Source organism: Tyto alba, unplaced genomic scaffold (genome assembly GCF_018691265.1).
Source record: "Tyto alba isolate M040663 unplaced genomic scaffold, T.alba_DEE_v4.0 Super-Scaffold_41, whole genome shotgun sequence".
Taxonomy (NCBI): Eukaryota; Metazoa; Chordata; class Aves; order Strigiformes; family Tytonidae; genus Tyto; species Tyto alba.
In genome coordinates this window covers 13,949,863-13,970,640 of record NW_024881317.1, presented here as the reverse complement: position 1 = coordinate 13,970,640, position 20,778 = coordinate 13,949,863, and the positions used below count along the sequence as shown (strand labels likewise).

The window sequence follows — 20,778 nt, the reverse complement described above, 5'->3', positions numbered from 1 at the left end:
AAGGCTTGTGGATTCCAGCTTTCAACTGATGAGTTTAATCATTGCTAAATAGAATGATTGATATCCAGGGAACTGATAAAAAACATTAGTGCCAATAAGTGGTGTTTCCTCTGAAATATATTAGTTTATTTTGTTGAAAAACCCTGATGTAGTTTTTCAATTATTTAATGTCACTTTTCTTCCCATTTCCCTCCTCCCTGCCTGAAGCTACACAGATAACCCTCTGTGTTATGAGCTCCAGCTATTCAGTATGTTTTGAAGAAAGAAATAGTTCCAGAAAAAGAAACTTGGTTAGAAGTCACTTAGCTAATAATTGGTATTTGTTTACTGCACAATATTTTTGTATGAAGGAAAGATCAGGTGAAACTTCTTACCTTTCCCTGCAAAGGAGTATGTTCATCATATGCAGGCTAGTTCAATTCTGGGGAAATTTTCCAGAGAGGCCTGTGTTGGAATATTGTTGGCTTATCACTGTTTATTGGTAAAGGGAACCATGCTACTTCAGAGGAAAAATCCTAGCTCTGAGTGTCATTGCTTCCTCTAAACAAGCCAAGGTGTAGTCTTTCCTGCTCATGAATGTTATAGAAGTTATGTAGAAGTTATCATTGTTGGGCTCTTGTCTTAGTACCAAAGGTTTTGAGGAAAGCAACAGATAATTCAGTAAACAGATCTTCAAAAACTGATTCAAAGTGTAAGTTTGCCTCAGCAGCAGCTCTCTCCCACTGACAAAGGTAAATGGTGAATGTTTCCATCTCTGATAGCTCCCTCCTGCTGCTTAGTCATATGTTACGATTTTTAGCCTTTTTTTTTCCCCCAGGAGACCTACTCATCACATTCTGTGTTCCCAAGACAACACACAGTCATGTAATTACATCCCAGAGGAGCTTGCTCTATTTTCAAATACAGTGAATGTAATTTTACTTGTTAAATACAGGCTCGTTCCTTAGTATTTCACTTCTGATGTTTGAACGTTGCAAGTCCACTCCAAGTTGAGAGTATGCTTCTTTTCCACTCCTAGCCCTGGAGAGGAAATAATTTACAGGCTTTCCAGCTGTGATACTAGAACTGCAGTATTCACTGCAATCCCATCTTGATTAGCATAAGAAAACGCCCTGTCCAGGTTCTCACAAAGGTTATATTCCAGGCTTTCACAGTATTAGTACTGCCCATTTTTAAAAGAGATGACTGTTCTGCAACTCATCTACATCAGCTTCTCTCTGGAAGAGGCTGGAGTGAACACCAAAACTAAGGACTAGGCTACCTGAAAATTAGAAATTCTTGATCTTGTTTTAATCTGATTTCATTTATATAGTGCTTACTGAAGTATCAGTGTCTCAAAAGCAGGGGAAAAACAATCCTGTACCTATTTTTACAGTTTTATGAGGAGTTGTATGCAGATGATCCCAAGAAGTATCAATCGTACCGGATTTCACTTTACAAACGGATGATTGTATGTAGATCACATGAATCCTGTTTCTTTGTTGTCTTGTTTGCTATTTCTGGAGCACTAATTGAAAACCAGGCTGCCTCCCTTTTCCCCTTTTAAAGGAAATCCCCTGCAGAGAGCTTCACGATGCCAATTACTTCCCTCACTGCTTTTTTTGTTAGTCTTAGTGTCCTCTGTGTAATCTGTGTCTTTTTGATGCACAGTTTTGTTACTAATACAAGTCTTGCACTGTGACCAAAGCCATTTCTTTTTGAATACTACTTAATACTGCCCTGAAAAAGAGGTACATGATACAAAAGATACTAAATTTTCAGAACCCCTCTTTGCTTTGAAACTTTGATACATTTATATTCAGTTCAGCAAAATAGAGGCCTGACCATAAAGATATTTATGAAGGTGAATAATGCCTGCATTTGTGAGTAGCCCAGTCTTCACCTGAATTTGTTCGTAGATGTATTTACAGTGCTGACTTCTGGAATGAATACATCTATCAGAATCAAAATACATAACCTTTTAATATTTTTCAAAAATGCAAAATCTGAAGGATAACATTGGAAATGACACTATATTTCCATAATAATTAAAAGTAACAATTTGAGATAGCACCATATGTAATCTTGAAAGAGTAGAATTTATGAGATTCCAAATCTTAATGAGATGTGAAATCTATTCAGTTTGTTTAGAGGAATCATAGAACTTGTTTTCCTCCTCACATATCTGTTGTTTAGAAATCATATCCCTTTACTGATATTTTCAAAACAGTCTGTTGGACTAACATGTATATATTTTTTTAACTAATTTCAGTAGAAATTGTTATATTTGATGATAAGTATATTGTGTTATTAACAGGACTTGTTTTACAATATTGAACACTGAATATGAAGCATGGCCTTGATTCTCTTCTTTCAACAGGCCTAATAACTTACTGCTCCAGTATATTGTATTAGGCTTTAAACTCTTTATTACATGATTGAAAGCAATGTTGTGCCTAACTCAAATTTGTTGCCAATGCTACACTAATACTTCTCAATACTTTTGGGAAAGGTGTAGTTTCCCATATGATGCTTTTGATGCAAGGACCTCATGGTCCCATATGTTCTTATCAGTACCATGATGAATCACACTTACAAAAGAGCATTTTTCTTTTAAGCTGCTTTCAGGCCCTTAACCTGGAATGCCTTTTAGGGGTTTTGAGCTTGAGGTTTTGCTTCCTTTAGAAAGACTTCCCCTTTTTTAATTACATGATTATTTCATGAATATACTACCATAGGTCACAGAATTATTCAAAGATAAATTTCTGGGGAGTGTTGCTTTGAAAGAAAAATACAGCTTTCTTGCAAGAGCAGGACTTTCAGGTACTAGGAGTTGTTCAGGTACAGAATAAAAAGATGTAAGACCCCAGTGTCAGTCTAAGGAAATGTGGTGACAGCAAGTGATAGGGGAAATGACAGAGACTTACAAGTAAATTTGTGTGTTTGGATGTTTGATGATTTTTGGTAAATTTGAGTGCAAGTTATAGTCCTTCTGCAGATCTCTCTCTTGTAGTCTTATAAAATGGGTAGGTCTGAATAATGAGTCAGTCCTGAAGGCATGAATAAATGATGCAGAAATACAGGCTAGCTGTTAAATAATAAAGAAAATTATTTCCACAAAGCACTTGTTAGAGCAGGGAGGAAGCATTAGGGAGTTGTGTTTGCAGCAAAATGTCTTCTGCTGTACGAACTGACCTAGTTCTGAATGTTTGCAGAATATACCTGCCTAAGAGCTTTGCCTTTGTCATGCTGCACTTAACTTAATAATATTTGCAATATTTGGCTTGTGTTGTAGGCAGTGTACCAGCTTGCAAACCTCGGCCAGAGGATGGCACCACAGTTCAGCTTTCCTCACCACCTTGTAATTCTAACAGCACTGATTTTGTCTGTCATACATTACAGCACTTTCTCATATCTTAATATTTCTCTCATTTTAATTTACAGGATTTAATGGAGCAGCTTGAAAAGCAAGACAAAACTGTTCGCAAGTTAAAGAAACAGTTGAAAGTATTTGCTAAGAAGATTGGTGAACTTGAAGGTACTTGTATATTTTGAGGGGAAGAGAAAGATTTTTTTGTGATCCTGTTGTCATCATATCCATCTGTTTTAACAGTCAGGAGGGCATGAGGTCTTCATCAGCATTAGCCTCTGTTAGTTGATTCCAGAAACAGGAGATGCACTAGGATCTCTGTCTGTTCCTTAATAAACCTTTAGAATATTTTTCATATTTTGAAGCAATGAGTAATAGGAGATTGATATTTCTCTGAAGGCAAAAATCAGTAAAATATAAAGGAATATTACCTGGACTGTTTGGGTGCTCAAAGACAGTATTTGTTTTTATGAAGACAAAAGCAATACTAAATAAGAACCAGGCAGAAATAATTCACCCAGTTTTCCTTTGTGAATTTTTACATCAGTGGAGCCAAGAATGCTGAGACTGTCTTTCTCTGCTTGAGGTTTTCTTTCAGAGCTGCTGGCCAAACTTGAATATGAGAATGCTGAGATACAGATTAAGCTAATTTTATTTTTATGAGTGTTAGAGTGAGTTGCCTTAGGATCTTAGGACTGGTGAGACTGAGAGTGTAGTATGTCTCTGCCTATGTAAAGTAATTTTAATTGCTAAAAGCTATTAATATTATTATAAAGTTGAAGTATGAATTTGTTTTTAAATAATCCTGGTCCTAATCTTTTAGAAGCTTTTTATGGTCATCTGCTTCCTCCAGAAACAAGCCCACTGCCTAATGAGTTATTTTATTGGGTACTAAGACTGAAATTAGTGACTGTAGTTTTCAGTGTTTGAAAAGAACAGTGATATCAAGTTAAACCTGGATTAGCAAGTGGGTATTATCCTTTAGGTAGTGGCAGCTCTCCTTGAGCTCCAGTTTGGATTTCTTCATTTTCTATGCAATTTGACAGGTGCACACATTTAGCACACTTACAGGATGTGCAATAGTTTCTAGAGATTGCATGCAATTAGGAGGGTTGTGAGAAGAGGATGTAGTTTTCATGGGATGAAGCCAGGTTTTGCTTTTCAAAAAACAAAAGTGCAGCCTAATCAAATGGAGTGTAGGGGTTCAGTGTGATACTGTGAGGCGCTGTATGCAACAAGGCGGATCTTTCATATATCCTTTTGAAATGTTATTCAAATTAAGGATGTTTTTAAAAAGTCTTTCAATATCGTTTAGTTACTACTGTGGACAGGATCACAGGAGTATTCATACAAAATACAGTGGGAAAATGTTTCTGAAAACATAGTTTAGTCTGTGTTTATTATCTAATTAACTTAGAAAGATGTAGTAGGTCTGGCTGGGATGGCGTTAAGTTTCTTCATAGCAGCCTGTACCTTGCTGTGTTTTGGATTTGTGGCTAAACCAGTGTTGGTAACACACTGGTGTTTTGGCTGTTGCTGAACAGAGCTTGAACAGTGTCAAGGTCTTCTCCTTTTTCCCACTCCGCCCCCTCAGTGAGTAAGCTGGGGGGTGGGAAGGCACAGAGCTGGGGCAGCTGACCTGAGCTGGCCAGAGGGATATTCCATATTCCATACCACCTAACGTCGGGAGCCAGGAGAGGGGCTTTTTGCGTAGAAGGTGGCTGTTGTGTGGAGGCTGGCCAGGCATCCGTCCCCCTGGGGTGGAGGCGTGAGTGACTGCCTTTGCTTTGCTTTTCCTCCCGCTCTTTCCTTCACCTGTTAAACTGCCTTTATCTCGAGCAACAAGTTTTTTCACTTTTGCTTTTACTATTCTCTCCCCTGTCCTGCTGGATGGCTGGGGGGAGCTGAGCCAGTGTAGGTGTGTGGGTGCTTGCCTGCTGTTTGAGGTAGACCTACCACAGTAGGTAACAAACATCAAGCTTGAAAAATACTGGCATTTTGCAGAACAATTAACAGTGACCCTTGCAGTATTATTCTGGACTTGATTAACAGCTGTGGCTCTGCCTTTGTGCTTTTATATGATAAAATCCAGGAAATCAACACTAAGTGCTCATTAATGGATGCCATTCACACACTTCCACTCTTCTTCAACGGAAGAATGCCACCGCAAGATATGTTCATCTTATCTCTGTTTTATATTATATTGTATTGTATCATACTATACTAAATTGTATTATTTCTTTTAATTTCCCTTCTAAAGTGGGCCAGATGGAGAACATATCACCTGGACAAATCATCGATGAACCTATTCGTCCAGTTAACATTCCACGGAAAGAAAAGGACTTCCAAGGGATGTTAGAATATAAGAAGGAGGATGAACAAAAACTTGTCAAGAATCTTATTTTAGGTAAGCATCTTCCTCATTTGTGGCCTTCTCTACTCCCACACACATTGAAAAATGAGTAAGAACACAGAATTTTCATTATGAAATGAATAGCTTATTTTGGATTTAATAGTGTTCGGTTTATCTAAAATTCCTAAAAGTCTATTGTAATCTAATTATCCTTTCCAATGAGTATAATACATATTAATGTGTCTGCATATTTTTTAGCAGGCAGTTATGTTTTATTCTGTTCTGATATTTTACCAAGCAAGTGGTTCTTCTTAGTTTTACTCTTAATTTTCACTGGCCATATATAGATATGTATGTACAATTAACTGGGGAGGTTGCAATCACCACATATAACACCTTCCAATAGCTTCATACTTAAGAAAACAATGTGTGTTTGTTTTTCCCAAGAGCTGAAACCACGTGGGGTAGCTGTCAACCTGATTCCAGGACTACCAGCATATATTTTGTTCATGTGTGTACGCCATGCGGATTACCTTAACGATGACCAAAAAGTGCGGTCGTTGTTGACTTCCACTATCAATGGCATCAAAAAAGTGTTGAAGGTTAGTTAGTCTGCTTGGTTTAGGAAAATGTTAATTTAAATTTTGCTTTTGATTTTATGTTAGAGGAGTGAGGAATGAATTGGCTCTGGATTTCTGATCAGTAAAGTCCTCTCACCAGAGCTACAAAAAGTTGTTAACAAGCTGCAAATGATAGTGATAGCGCTTTATCCACACAATGCAACAGATGGTTTGAATTAGTGGAAAAAGAACTACCTTCTTTTTATTTTGAATAGACTTTGTCCTCTGAAGCCATGCCTGTAGAACTTTGGATATGGTCAAAATTTGCATAGTGAGATTTTGTAATCCAGAATACTTAATTAAAATGTTTAATTTGCAGTTTTGTTTCACAGATTTCCTCATTTGCTTCACCTACAGTTTACATTGATGATAATATGTTACTGCCAAAAGTCTTTGCAATGAGTTCGCTAGTAGAATTTACTCCAGAGGGTATCTTGAAAGCAATATTAAGACATAACTATGCTTCATGGAGTTTTATAGTTTTTAAATAAAGCAGATGTACTCAAAACCCAAGCATTTAACCAAACTACATGTTTTGGAAAAATGTTTAGTAAACAATCCATTAGGAGCTTTGATATTCATAGAAACTTTTGGACATATTTAAGTAAATGGGATGCATGCTACAGAGCTCTAGAAATTTTAATTACTCAGATAGCATATACTAGACTCTATGTTCTTTGGCAAGAAGGCGCTTTTGGTTTATTTATTTTTCATATCAGGCTGTCAAAATTGTTATGATGTAAGTGACATTGATGTAAACTACATTGTTCTCTGCTCCTCCTGCTGGCTCTGCATCATTCCCATCCTCTGTGTTGGGCTCTTCACAAGTCACTGCGCCACTGAATGAGTGTTTTGGGAATGCAATCACACTGCCCTGTGATTTCTGCACAGAGCAGTTACAATGAGTCTGTAAAACACGGAAATATTGTATCTGTGAAGGAAATCATATTTTGAAAGTTTCTGAAAAACCTTACAGAAAACAGGGAGGGTAGTTAATGGTATGTTGTCAAAATACTATTTGTGTTTGGTTTTGTCTTCAGAAAAGAGGTGATGACTTCGAAACAGTGTCGTTCTGGCTGTCTAACACCTGCCGATTTTTACACTGTTTGAAGCAATATAGTGGAGAAGAGGTAAGCAGTGAGCTTACTCTGGTTTCTTTTGCCCCACGATACTATTGTCAGCACTAATCTTTAAGAAATTCCTGTAATATCTCAAAATCTAGTCCAAGTCTTTTAAACCAGCTACACTTTTTGGAATGATGGAGGTGACATCAGTGGAAAGCACAAGGAGATAAGATTTGAACCAGCTTCCCTTTACTGCAGGCTGTGGGCCCAGAGACTAGATGGCATTGTGCTCCTGAAAGTGCCAGCTCAGACTAAGTAGAGGGATCTGGCTGCAACCATTATGTTGCTTAGTAATGATTCACTGCAATTACTATGAAAAAGGCCGTATGAAGCCCTTTAACCATAGTATGGCAGACCAATTTATGTTTGGAGTCTGTGGTATGCCTAATTTCTTCTTCCTACTGAATTGGGATTATGACTGTAAATAAATAGCTAGGTGAGAATGCCCATGCTGGAGTGGGAGAGAAGGGTCTCTTACCTGCCAGAAAGTTGGCAGAGTTTGTTCCTGTGTCAGATATTTGAATTTGCAAGGCGAGGAAGTGGATGTGGCACAAGTCATAATTGAAAAGCAAGTCTTAGCATTAGCTTCAATCAGAAGAACTTCCAAATTAAAGTTTTGAGGGGCTGTGACTATTATTCTGAAAGCATTATTTGTCAGTTGCATGAAAAAATATCAATACTGGTTTTGTGTAATTCCATTGAAGCATTTGTTTCTGTTATTTTATGAATTCAGGGGTTTATGAAGCATAATACACCTCGTCAAAATGAACACTGCCTCACTAATTTTGATTTAGCTGAATACAGACAAGTGCTGAGTGACTTGGCTATTCAGATCTATCAACAACTCGTCCGAGTGTTGGAAAACATTCTGCAACCAATGATTGGTAAGACAAAGTCGAATTCCTTAAACTTCACACTGTAGTACCAAAAGCAAAAGTGTGATGGTGGTAATACACTGTATCTTATATTTCTTTCTAACCAGTGCAGTTTCATGAATAGTTCTTGTGGTATTCTGTTTATAGATGACAGGGACTACACTGCACAGGCTGGATTAGAGAAAAAACTAAATTGTGGCTGGTTCTTCTGGAAGTGACAGAATAAATCAATGTACCTTATTCATGCTTGTCATAAATCATGCATTTACAGGAAGAAATGTTTTCGACAGTCTGACATTTGTTACCCTGTTGGGAAATATCCCATGGAAAAATTAGACTTTAATTACATGAGCACTCATAATTAAAACGTATTTTGCTGAGCTAGAGTTAGACCTTAATTTCAAACACATACGCTGGAATCTCTGTAAAAACCCTGTAAGCTTAGATTTTGCAGAACATAGTGGGACACAGAATTGCTGAAAATTATGGTAAAGTTTGGCTAGCAGAAAGCCCATCCTGCTCTTTCTGTGTAAATACTAACTTCTGTTGTCTTGCACAATATGCTTGCATATTGACAATTTTCAGTCATTATAATATTGTCAATCAAATACAGTTTCGGGAATGCTGGAGCATGAAACTATCCAAGGTGTCTCAGGGGTGAAACCAACAGGGCTGCGGAAGAGAACATCCAGCATTGCTGATGAAGGAACCTACACTTTGGACTCCATTATTCGGCAGCTGAACTCTTTCCATTCAGTGATGTGTCAGCACGGGATGGATCCAGAGCTGATCAAACAGGTTGTCAAGCAGATGTTCTACATCATTGGGGCTGTAACACTTAATAATCTTCTCCTGCGCAAGGACATGTGCTCGTGGAGCAAAGGAATGCAGATAAGGTGGGAGAGCTCATGTTATACTTTTCTTGAATGTGCTACTGGAAATCTTAGTGAACTCTTGACACTGATGAACATAATTTTGATGGAATAGCAGATACATTTTGAATATTTATTTTTCTGTACAAACAGCTGCAGATGCTGTTACACTGATTTTATGAGGTTCAGTTAAAAAGAACTTGGTTAACTTAGGCCAAATCCTACCTGGCTTTCAAGGAAACGTGGTAGAAGCAAAAGAAAAGTATTTTATAATTAAGTAGGAATCAGAACTGTAGGTGAAATGCTGGTAGTTGCTTTCTCAGCTTTTAGAGAAGAATAGCGAACATGCATGCTGCATTCTTTTTATTCTGGTTGTTCAGTCGATACCTGCTGTGTTCATCCACACTATAGTTTGCTGCATCCTGTAGTAAAGCCATCTTATTCTATTCCTGCATTTGGCATCAGGTGTCCAGTGCATTCTACTGGCATATGCCAGGAAATTTAGCCAAGGCATTCCAGTCCTCAGGTAACCTTGAAAAGTCTCACTACACGTTTGCACAGACAAAATCTCATTTGCCTTTCCTCTTATCCCATTCCTGCAATTAATAGGAACAGAAGCAAATGGGAAAAGCTAGTTACTGGAAGTCTTTGACCATAGTTTCTAACTGTTTCAAAACTCAGAATTTCCTGCCTTAATCAGAAGGAAACAGTATGAAGACAAAATTACAAGAAATGACCAGTGTGAAGGAAAAACATGTAAGGAGAAAGAAGAAACGCTGGAAAAGAGAAATTGCACGTGCTTTTGATTTAGCCATAATCAAGCATTAATGTCTTGATACTCTTACCTCGCTTGTACAGATACAATGTGAGTCAGCTGGAAGAATGGCTACGTGATAAAAATTTGATGAATAGTGGAGCTAAAGAAACACTGGAACCCCTCATCCAGGCTGCACAGTTGTTGCAAGTGAAAAAGAAAACGGATGAAGATGCAGAAGCCATTTGTTCAATGTGCAATGCACTGACTACTGCCCAGGTAAGCAAACTCTCGTCTGTTCTGCTGTCACTTTTGAGCAGTTCTCTGCTCTGCTGGTGTTTGCCATGCCTGCCTGCACTGCTGTTGCACATGGATCAAAGATTTCTTATTTCACTTTGCATCAGTACAACTAAAACAGATTAAGTTGGAGGGATAAAAAAAGGACCAGACCTTTTTGAGGTCTGATGTTCAAGATAAGCTTTGAACAAATGAGATGAAGCTCAACAGATTGTGCAGTGTGTAGTATATACACAGTCTCTCAGTTTGTGAAAATCCTTAGAGAAAACTATTCACTCAAAGACGTCTCTGTACTCCAGACAGCTCTGCCTATGGTGCTAGGAAATGATCTCTCTGTTGTCAGAGTTAGTATTCAATTAAGTTAATGGACAATTCACACAGAGCTGTTGTCTCAGAGTCTGCAAACAAAAGTGTTAAGTTACTGTACCCATTGGCCTCAGAAGTCTGAACCATGTGTACCTCAGTAAACAGCTGAAGACCTCTATGTATGAAAGCTTAGATTTTGTACAGAGAAGTTGCACTTTTTTTTTAACCATGCTACATTTCCATAGAGCTTGTACAGAAATAAATGTATTGAAGCATCTTTGATGATTACTGAACATTCCCATCAGGTAAAGGAAGAGATTTCTCCATTTCTTCACAATGGTGTAAGCACTAGCAGTTCCGCTGATACAGCCATTTTGATTTAGTAATTCACATTGCTGGAAAGTCTGTTAGTTTTGTACTGAAATAAGAAGTTAGAATTCCACATGCTTCAAGTGTTTTATCTTTGTTAAAAGGTGTTGTGTTCTTTTTAAAAGAGAGTTATGTAAAAAACAAATAATTTTCTATAAGTTTTACAAGTTTAACCTATATTATTATTATCTTTGTTACCAAGTCCTTTCCTTTGGTGGTTTTAGCCCTAGTTTCAGACAAATAGCTCACTCTCTTGAAAAACAGTGAAGTCATCAGACTCACTTGAATGGAAGTTACAGAAATTCATAGTTATAGGGTCAAAACTAGGGTGGGAAATGCAGCGTGTTTCCAGGGAGTGTAGGATCACAGTCAGTTACTTATAATCTGATTTTTCCATAGTCTGGGATTTTTCCACACACATGTAGAAATTTTACAAGTTTCTGCCTCCAAAGAACACACATTCTGAAGGAGGCTGTCATATAACGTAGCATTAAGCAGGTGATGGAATTCCGTATGAATCAATAAAGCAAAAAAATAACAAATACTTGTAAAGAATTTTCTTTTTAAAATAGTTAATTTTAAAAGTGTATTATTAGTGACCATGAATGCAGCTGTTAATTCATCAGTAAAATGAACCTAAGAATGGTTGTTCTTCTTCACAGATTGTAAAAGTTCTGAATTTGTATACTCCAGTTAATGAGTTCGAAGAGAGAGTCCTGGTATCATTTATACGTACAATACAGGTATGGCTATATCTTTTCATCAAAAATCATTTGACTATTTCTAAGAAACCCCCTGATGAGCCAAAATAGCTCGTGTCCTGAAATATATTCAGGAATCTGAAGTAATGTAGGCTTTTTAGCTACTGTTTTTTAGCTATGCTGACAAGGTGATGTCAGCCTTCAAATTTTAAGCAATCACAATTTACTGTCTCCAGACTTGCATGCAAATGTTAGTTTCCCTGTCAGTGTGTATGAGATTTTTGGAAGGTGTGAGGCTTTTGTGCTAATACATCTTTGTGTATGAAAACACACTTGCATGCCAGCTTTTCAAGTGGTAACATTTATATATGCAAATTTACTTTTATCAGACCTGTGTCTGCATGAGAAGTTCCAACTGCTTTGAAAACTAAGGCCTATGTTCATGACAAAATTCTTCATTCAGCCCTTCAAATTTTAGATATATTGATGAAAATGAAACGTTTTGAAAACTCCAAGGAAAAGCAGCCAGTAGAGAAAAATAAAAGAAACAAAGATGATCTTTCTGGTCTGTTAGAAATTGAATTACATTACTAGCAGGATAAGGGAGTTTTGGAAGGTAGAACTGAGATAAAACTATAATTCCATTTACTGAAAAGATGCAGTTACCAGATAGTGGACAAATTCTTCCTTCTGCAGGGGATCTAAGTATATTCAGATTGCATTTTAAGGGGAAAATATGCAGAACCAAAAATGGTGAAAGTAACTACAGGTTAACAGCACAACTGTTGCAAATGTGTCGGGTCAAGTTAGCATGGAGTGTGTGTCTGTACACACACGTGTTTCTGTAAGCACAGGTGAAATACTACCTCTTTGCAAGATGATTATTATCTATGAAGTGGCTAAATGCTAATGTAATCACTTTCTTATCTTTGCAGATGCGTCTTCGAGACAGGAAGGACTCTCCTCAGTTGCTCATGGATGCTAAACACATCTTTCCTGTTACTTTTCCATTTAATCCATCTTCTCTGGCATTAGAAACCATTCAGATCCCAGCCAGCTTGGGCCTGGGCTTCATATCACGTGTCTGATCCCAACGATGTACCCTCAGTGTTTGATGGAGAATCGGTTGCTTGGTATCTTTACCCGTTAAAACATAGTGAACCACTGCAAACACATTTTCTAAACAGTCTATATATGCCCAGATCTGTAGTAAAAGTAGCTGGAAAACTACCTAACAGCACCACAGATTGAAGGCTAATAGAAAGATGTCCATTTGTGTTCAGTCATTGCATTTATGAGGACATCACTGATTCATACGTTTCCAGAATATGGAAATCGGGCTGGGACAAAAATGTGTGTCTTCAGCTGTCTAGAGACATTTTTAGATCTTTAGTAACATATTTAAATAGTGTAAATGAAACTCCATATGTAATCTTCTTATAGGCAGGGACCAACAGAGACAGTCCCAGTCCTGAACATGGAAGTCTTGAAAGTAAGGCATTTTGTAGTAGCATACACAGTCACTTGGGAGCCTGTTACATTTAATTTGTAAAAACTGGAATGGAGAAACTGGCAATATATAAAATTATTTCTTAAACCACTTCCCTATTTATGTCAGTTTGACGTAAATTCTAGTGATAAGTCTTATAGCTCACTATATGCTATAATTTAGGTGTTCATTTGTTAGTACTGTGGTTTACCACACATACAAAATCGCTGCTGCATATTGTGTTCTTTTAAATGTATGACAGTATCACACTAAGCACTAAAAATAACATATTTCATTTTTTCTTGTCAACCTTATTTAGTCTGATGCAGCCTGTTATTTTAACTGGATTTTTTGCAAATGGTATCCAATAACACCTGTAGAGGAAAATGGTAACTAAGCACAAGTAGCACACTGGAAATTACATGTTTAGTTATTTTTAAAAGTAGTTAACTAAAAATACAGAATCTTGAAGCAAATGATCAGAAGTTAATAATGATTTTAGTATTTATTTAGGTTTTGTAGTCTGTCTAATGTTGTCCTTTGTTTGTAGACCCCAGAGATGACAGTGTGTATATTGAGTATTATCTCTTTGTTTTGTTGCCACTTCAAAAAAAAAAAAAAAAAATTATTCCTTCATACTGGAATTTGAAAAACTTTACTAGAAAATTTCTGCAGTAGCCCAAGGCTCTCATTCCTTAAAAGGCTGACTAACAAGAATGTTAAGTAGGTTTTGACTATGATGCTGTCATTTGACTATGATTCATGCTGATTTAATGGTTGGAGTTCCAGAGTGCATAATGAGAAACTGAATTTTGGATATTGCACATCTTACTGGAAATATTTTTCTGTCTCACACATCTTGGATCTGCTATATAGAATTCACATTTCACAATGTGCAATGTAAGCGCAGAAGCCTTGCTTAAGGTTCCAATTCTGAACTTTAAAACAGATAGTTTGTGGTATATGGCTCAAATATACATGTAAAAAAAAAAGCCACACACATTACTCAACTGCATTGTGCAATATTTTTTATGTATTACAATAATCAGCAATTTAGCATTAACATTAATTTCTTTTAAAATACTGAGAAATAATCTAGAGGTACACTGTTAGACTGTTTGGTACTAACTTGTTTGCCGGCAACTCACAGGAAAAAAATATTTCTGTTAAGCAGACTGAAACATTTCAGTTATGCTTTACTTAAGAGGTAGATATGCTGTTTGTGGGATTGCTAAAATTGGTAGTAAAGACAACCTAAGTTTTTCAGTATCATTTTAAGATGCTCATGTCATCTTATTTTCAAATGTGTATGCCCAATATTATCTTTGATGGATCATGCCAGAAATTCCATGCTGCATTGTATAAATGTTTTGAATGATCTTTGCTAAATGATTTAGATTGCTTTCCTGTGCATGGTATACCAAACACTCTTTTTTCCAATGTTACTTACCTTCTGAAACTACGGCTACTGTTAAGTGGCTCCAGATAAGGTATAATGTAGTTTTCAGACTGTTAGGGGTACTGTATTTGTGAGAATGTAATGTGAAAGCCTTCACATCCAGTAGTAAGGTTAGGAAAGAAAGTATGTGAGAACGTGCTGACCTACAAATTTTTTCTCCTATTGAAAAACAAACAATTGGCACTACAGTATGTTCATACCCTAGATCAGGAACTGTATCCACTACTTAAACATTAGTGTACTAAAATGTATGCCTAAATGTATTTTTGTTTATTTTTTTAAGTTTGTTTACCTGTAAAAAGCCTTACTGTATCTTGTTTCCTTAAAAAAAGTAGTGGTTAGTAATTTATAGGTATTATCCTTAAACTCAGTTGTTTGACTGGTATTACTTTTATATCACATTAAAAGTATATGCTGCTTGACATGTTTTAAGGAAAATATTTTTCGGTTGGAATAGATGTGTAATTGGTAATTCATCTAACATTTTACATGAAAGTATTTTACATGCACTTTTCAGAAGTAAAATTTTAGTGTCCGTGTATAATATATCTTTCACCTTAGGATTAATATCTCTTTAACCATGGAATAGAATTCAGAATTATTTTAACACCTTTTTTATTTGGTTTGAATCATTGTTATGCTCTTTTACGGTGGACATATCTTTTATATTTTAATTTATTATCTATTGCTATGATAGATTTTATCGGATGCTGGAAAAATATTGTCAATGACCCCTTAGAATTATATACAGTTATTATAGAGATTTTGCACAATAATTACCTCATTCAGTTTGGTGTATTTTTATTCCAGTGATCATTTTATTCTGATGTTTAGGACACAGTCTTCTATCTAAATTTTGAAAAATTGCTTCTCAGACTTCAATCTGGGTTGGAATGTGGAAGTACTTAAGTCCATTAAATATGATTAATCTATTCTATGTATTACAGGAAAAAAATAGGATCAACTTCAATGTTGAAAAGTGGGTTGATCTCCAATAACATTTGTTCCCAACTTGGAAACACCAGCATTTGCAATTTGAAGGTCTATGTAATTTGTGATTTAAACTGAACACATTTCAGAGATCGTACAAAAACTATGAGTAAACACTTGGTTTTTTAAGATGCTGATACTTCATGTGATAAATAAAAGCCTTTAAACACGGGTTTTCACTCAATGCCACTACAGTACATAGATGAAAACCAAAACATTGTCAGAATGACCTGAGCTCTGATCTGTTGTAGTGTCTGATGTTGTACTTAGTAAATGTATGCATCATAAAAACTGTAGCCTAATAGCTATCACTGGAATATGTCCAAATAAAAATACAACTGTAAGATTTGCTTTGGATTTTTTGGTTGGTTGGTTGCTTGCTTGTTTATAAGCTGTGTGCTGGCATAGTCCCCAGATGGTCACACAGGTTCCCTGTACCTTCATGGTGTTGACTGCCAAGGGAGTTGGTTAAAATCTGAGGATTGTATACATACACATCCGGATACTAAGAGTGTGCCGTAAACTGCTGTGCACATTTGAAAATATTTTTTGTTCGACATAACCTACTTCTGTTAGGTTATTCTGCCACCAACTATTAACTGTTGCTGAAATAAGAATTAAGATTTGTACTTTGCTAAAACATTGTCTTCTGTGACATGAAAGCTCCTTGGTGCCAGGCAGGCAGGGAGGGCTAGTGGGCCTCTATCTGCCAAAACCTGGTACTATGTTTATTCAAATCTTCTTCCTAAGAAAGGACCTGTTAGTGCCCTAAGATGACTAAGTGCATTCTGAGTTGTTTATTTTTATCTTATTCTAAGTTTGTTAGAGAAACTCCTTCACGGTGTCTTATAGGAAGGCGATTAATGTTTCTGTTGTTTTTCCCTAGTCGGTTAGGAACGGCTCCCCTCGTGATCCCTCTGGCAGCTAGAGTAGCCATTATTTCTAATCGCTGAAGATGTATCCAAGATGCCAGCTTTGCCAACACGGCAAGTGAGACTTGGGCGCATCTCCACTATATTTATATACCTGCCAAAATTCGGAGCTGGCAGGCAAGCTGCCCGCACACAAAGCCCCGCAGTGGAATGCTCTAAGCCGGTGCTGCGGGTCGCTGAGGCGAGCCGAGCGCCTCAGCCGAGCCCCGGCCGGGGAACCGCCCCCCCTGCTCCTCGGGGAAGGGCCGCGCCCGGCCGGGACGGGCCCGGGATCGGGCCGGGCCGCTTCCCCACGCCTCGGGGGCGGGCCGCGGCCACCTGCCCCCCCGCGGATCCTGCCCCACCACGGATCCTGCCCCACCGCGGCTCTGCCCGCGGGCGGTGCGGAGCGGAGGCGGCTCTGCCCCATGGCGCTGGCCGAGCTCTACACCCAGGTGAGGGGCCCCGGGCCGCCACGGCGGGGGCGCTGCCTGAGGGGGCGCGGGGGGCCGGCCGGCCCGCCCGCCGCGGGAGGGAGGAGGGACGGGGGGCCCGGCCGGAGCGGGCGGGTGGTGTGTGGGGCTGCGGCGGCGGGGCGAGGGAGGGTCGAGCCGCTCGTGTGGCTGACCGGGCGCGCGGGGCTGGACCCGAGGGAGGGAACGCGAGCCCTGCGTGCCAGGCTGCGTGCCCCCTTGGGGACCGCTGAGCTGAAGCGCCTTGGAGCGGCTCTAAAATCCCGGGGCGGCCTGGCAGAACGCTTCCTTTTGAGACTTCTGGTCTTTAGGTGAGGTCTCTGATGTGTTTGCCAGCGATTGGGCGATTTTAAAGTTTTAGCAGCGCTTCGCTGGCCACTTAATCGCGGAGTACTCGCTCCTTTTATAATGCAAATATTGAATATGTTTGGCAGAATTTGGCACTGAAAGGTTTTTCCTCTTTAATACGGCTGCTGTATTTGTTGCATAATTTTCCCCACTTTACCTGTAGTCACCAGAGTATTGAGACATATAATTTGTTTGCTTAGCTTTAAATAACAAAAGTAACATGTATATATTACTGGTTTATAGGCAATCTCTTTTTCGCAAAAGCAGCCGCCGTAATAAACTCCTTTTTAGCCTTGTACTGCAGTGGTGATTACTCGTTTGCTGTGTTGGTACCGCACTCGAAGCAGCTGAAAGAACAAATGGGCGGTTTTTAATCAAGAATAATGTTGGGCAGGTGAAGGGGAGGAAGGAGCATGGGTGTAACTTGATACGAAAATGAGCAAACTCTCTTATGTTTACTTGTAAGGCAGGGTTTGGAGAAAGCGAACTTTGGTAGGCTGGGTGCATTTGCTGATGGAGGCTCCTGGAATTGCAGGGACCTTTTCTAGGGGATTAAGTAGTTTGATCACATGCATTTTCCTCCCTTTCTTGTCCGTGACCAAGTGCAGTTCACTTTCTTACGCGGGAACACACAGTGTGTCCCTGAGGCTACTTGCTGGTTATACTCTTGACTCACATAGAATAAGAGTTCAATTTAACAGCTTGAATAGATAAGTATTTTTTTATAAGCCAGGAAATCAACATGGTGTAGGAATGACACAAAAGTCTATTTATACATAGATACACATGGAGGAAGCAGAGTTAAAACTGATTTAATTTATCCATGTCTTTCATTTGCCCATTATAATAGATATTGATGAAGCTGCATTTTTCTCCCTTTGGCCAGGTAGATGAAAACATTGTCATCATAGTGGTCTGAGGTTGTTTAGAAAAGGTCTATGTGATTTTGGATATTGCGTGAAAAAATGTCATCATGCTGAAGGCATCAGCAAAGGGGTATCGTGGAAGCGTCTGAGGTTGTGATTAGTGTCCATCACCTGACATGTATGCCAGGCTGGTGTATGGTTGGCCAGAAAGGTCAATCTCTGACCATGGAGATACTGAAAACTCGACTGGAGAGGTTACTGAGCAACCCAAACTAACTTGCAGGATGTCCCTGCAAAAGTCTCTCTTACCATAGATCATTTGGTATTGATCCTCAGTGGCTCGAGTTGAGAAAGCTACTGCTGAGGTACAGTGCAGTTTGTAGGGACCTCCGTAGGCACCCACCATTGGTGGCGTGTTCAGTGGGGTTCTTGGGCATGAAGGCACTCATGTTCTGAGCATCTGCTGTAGCTTTCAGGGCTTCCTCCAAATTAGAGAGGAAAAAAGCTGTTTGTGCCAAAAACAACAGTTGCAACACCAAAATAAAAGATACATGGGTATCCAAGGTATCTGCGGGTATTTTAACACTTCGTGAAATCATTGAGTAATGTTAATTTTTAAAGTAAGCAGCTGTAGCAGTTCTCACGGGTTTATTTAAACACAGTTGGTTTAAACTGACTGCAAATATAGCTAGGGTGGGGGAATTGTATGTAGGCTTCTGGCTATGAAAATAGAAAGATTTATATTGGATGAAGATTATATGGCATGGCTGCTTTTTGCAAGTAGGGACTGAATAGTTCTGTGCTCTCTAGTGTTACTTTATCACAAATTAGAGGAGAGATGGCCCGTAAGAAACTCGGTACTAGTATGTACTGGTGATTTGCAGGGGTTTTTATTCTGACATTGCTGTCTTTCCTCCTGTCCTCTCCTTACATCCAAATATAGTCTTCAGTGTTATCTTCATTGCCATCTGAGATACACACTATACATCAGGTTGCTGAGGTTACTTACTGAGGTTGCCAGCTGTGTTACATCCTTTTAAGGAATGATCTTTCCTATAGCTTCTAGGGCAGAGTATTTAAAGCTGTTGCTAATGCTTCAGCATTTTAACTTTAACATAGAACTAGATGATTCAAACAGCGTGGTTTTGCATTCAAACATTTATGCTCTAGAAGGCTAGAGGTAATTCTGTTGTCTTGATTCTTCAAATACCTAAAAGGAAATTGCAGTTCATCTGCTTCTATTGGAAATAAGTGCTTTTAGGAAGGGTGTTTTCTTCCTGAGGCTGAACTAAAATACCTTACTGGGGCTGATTCCAGTAAAGCCAGCTGATTCCTTGTAAAGAAAGAAACCTGCCACTAGTGTTTGAAGTTTGCCCTATAACAGGGGGAGATATTGTTTGGAGGTTGCACTTCAGTCCCATTAAAAGAAAGGTAACTGTACAGTCTTTCTTGTGTATACATCTGTGGCTATGGCAGAATGCTTTCTGAGTTCAGTTTCCTGTACTTAAATTCAAGGAATTGATTTTCTGAATTCTTGTAAATGAGATGCTTTCTCTAGTACTCACTCATTTGAAATCTCCTAGAAATCAGGGTTCTGCCTTAAGTGTATTTTATTCTCTTTGTTCGGTGTTAGGGCATTTGAACAGTCTGGCAAGAGTCTGGCCCTTCTTCACCTGCCTGCACACTGTGGTGTTCTACAGACTTCACGCTAAACAGGAGCAGAGCAAGCATGTCTTGAGATTAATGAATCGGCTCTTTTTTTTTTTTTTTTTTCTTTCATGAGGAAGAGGTAAAATGCAAAAATACAGCCTGTTGTACAGAGCTAATAATCCCAAGATATCCAGGCATCCAGTTCAGCTTTTAGGTTGCACTTGATGTTTGAAAACTACTTTTTTATCCTAGTCTGGTACTACGTTAATAGCTAAACTAATTATTATCTTGTTTTTCTGTTGTAGTACAACAGGGTTTGGATCCCTGATAATGAAGAAGTTTGGCAGTCTGCAGAAATCACAAAAAACTACAAAGCTGGAGACCATGTTCTCCATGTGCAATTAGAAGATGGAACTGTAAGGAGAAAAGCCTTAATTATTGTGGGGTTTGCTGAGATATGTTTATGTAGAAACAATAGGACTCACCATTACGGGATCTAAATGTTTTATCTGTATTTTCTTTTATGCTAACCTTGCAGCGACAGAATTTTGTCATATTGAAATTTGTACAGTTTTTGTACAGATGTTTCCTAAAAATATGAAGAGTACAACTCTACTATCTGTATAACATTGGTATAGAATACATACCTTGAAGATCACTTTTCAGACAAGCACTGAAACTCATCTTAAGTTGAAGTAAATCAGAAAGTACATAGTTAATCTCTCACAGAGCTAGCTGTTGCTTTTTTTTTTCCTAAAGTTGTTGCCTTATGTGAGATCTGTTAATCTTAGTATCCAAATGCTTTACACTTTTGATATTTTGAAAACAGTGCTTTTGTATTGCTGCATTCCTGTTCTGTAAAGACAAGTATTAAATGTATGATTAAATGAATTTGTTGAAAGAAACAGAAGTGAGTTTTAAACTTTGTGTAAACAAAAGTGAAGGGTTGCAAGTAAGGATAGTTTTAGAGCT

At 38.3% G+C, this 20,778-nt stretch overlaps 2 protein-coding genes across 13 annotated transcripts in view; both read left to right on the top strand.

Annotated features, from left to right (window-relative positions):
• Positions 1-15,902, top strand: part of MYO5A (myosin VA) — a 101,688-nt gene extending 85,786 nt beyond the window's left edge. For 11 of the 12 annotated variants that reach the window (XM_042804276.1, XM_042804278.1, XM_042804277.1 and 8 more), the window contains 9 exons: positions 3,424-3,517; positions 5,610-5,756; positions 6,150-6,304; positions 7,363-7,452; positions 8,180-8,330; positions 8,935-9,217; positions 10,052-10,226; positions 11,582-11,662; positions 12,556-15,902. In XM_042804276.1, coding sequence (XP_042660210.1) covers positions 3,424-3,517; positions 5,610-5,756; positions 6,150-6,304; positions 7,363-7,452; positions 8,180-8,330; positions 8,935-9,217; positions 10,052-10,226; positions 11,582-11,662; positions 12,556-12,708 — 1,329 coding nt within the window. In that variant the 3' untranslated portion in view covers positions 12,709-15,902. Of the gene's footprint in view, positions 1-1,375; positions 1,451-3,423; positions 3,518-5,609; positions 5,757-6,149; positions 6,305-7,362; positions 7,453-8,179; positions 8,331-8,934; positions 9,218-10,051; positions 10,227-11,581; positions 11,663-12,555 lie in introns of all 12 variants that reach the window. The other variant, XM_042804279.1, reaches the window with a different exon arrangement.
• Positions 15,903-16,897: 995 nt separating this feature from the next.
• Positions 16,898-20,778, top strand: part of MYO5C (myosin VC) — a 36,684-nt gene continuing 32,803 nt past the window's right edge. The window contains exons 1-2 of the mRNA XM_042804297.1: positions 16,898-16,924; positions 20,112-20,222. Of these exons, the coding sequence (XP_042660231.1) occupies positions 16,898-16,924; positions 20,112-20,222 (138 nt within the window). The remainder of the gene's footprint in view (positions 16,925-20,111; positions 20,223-20,778) is intronic.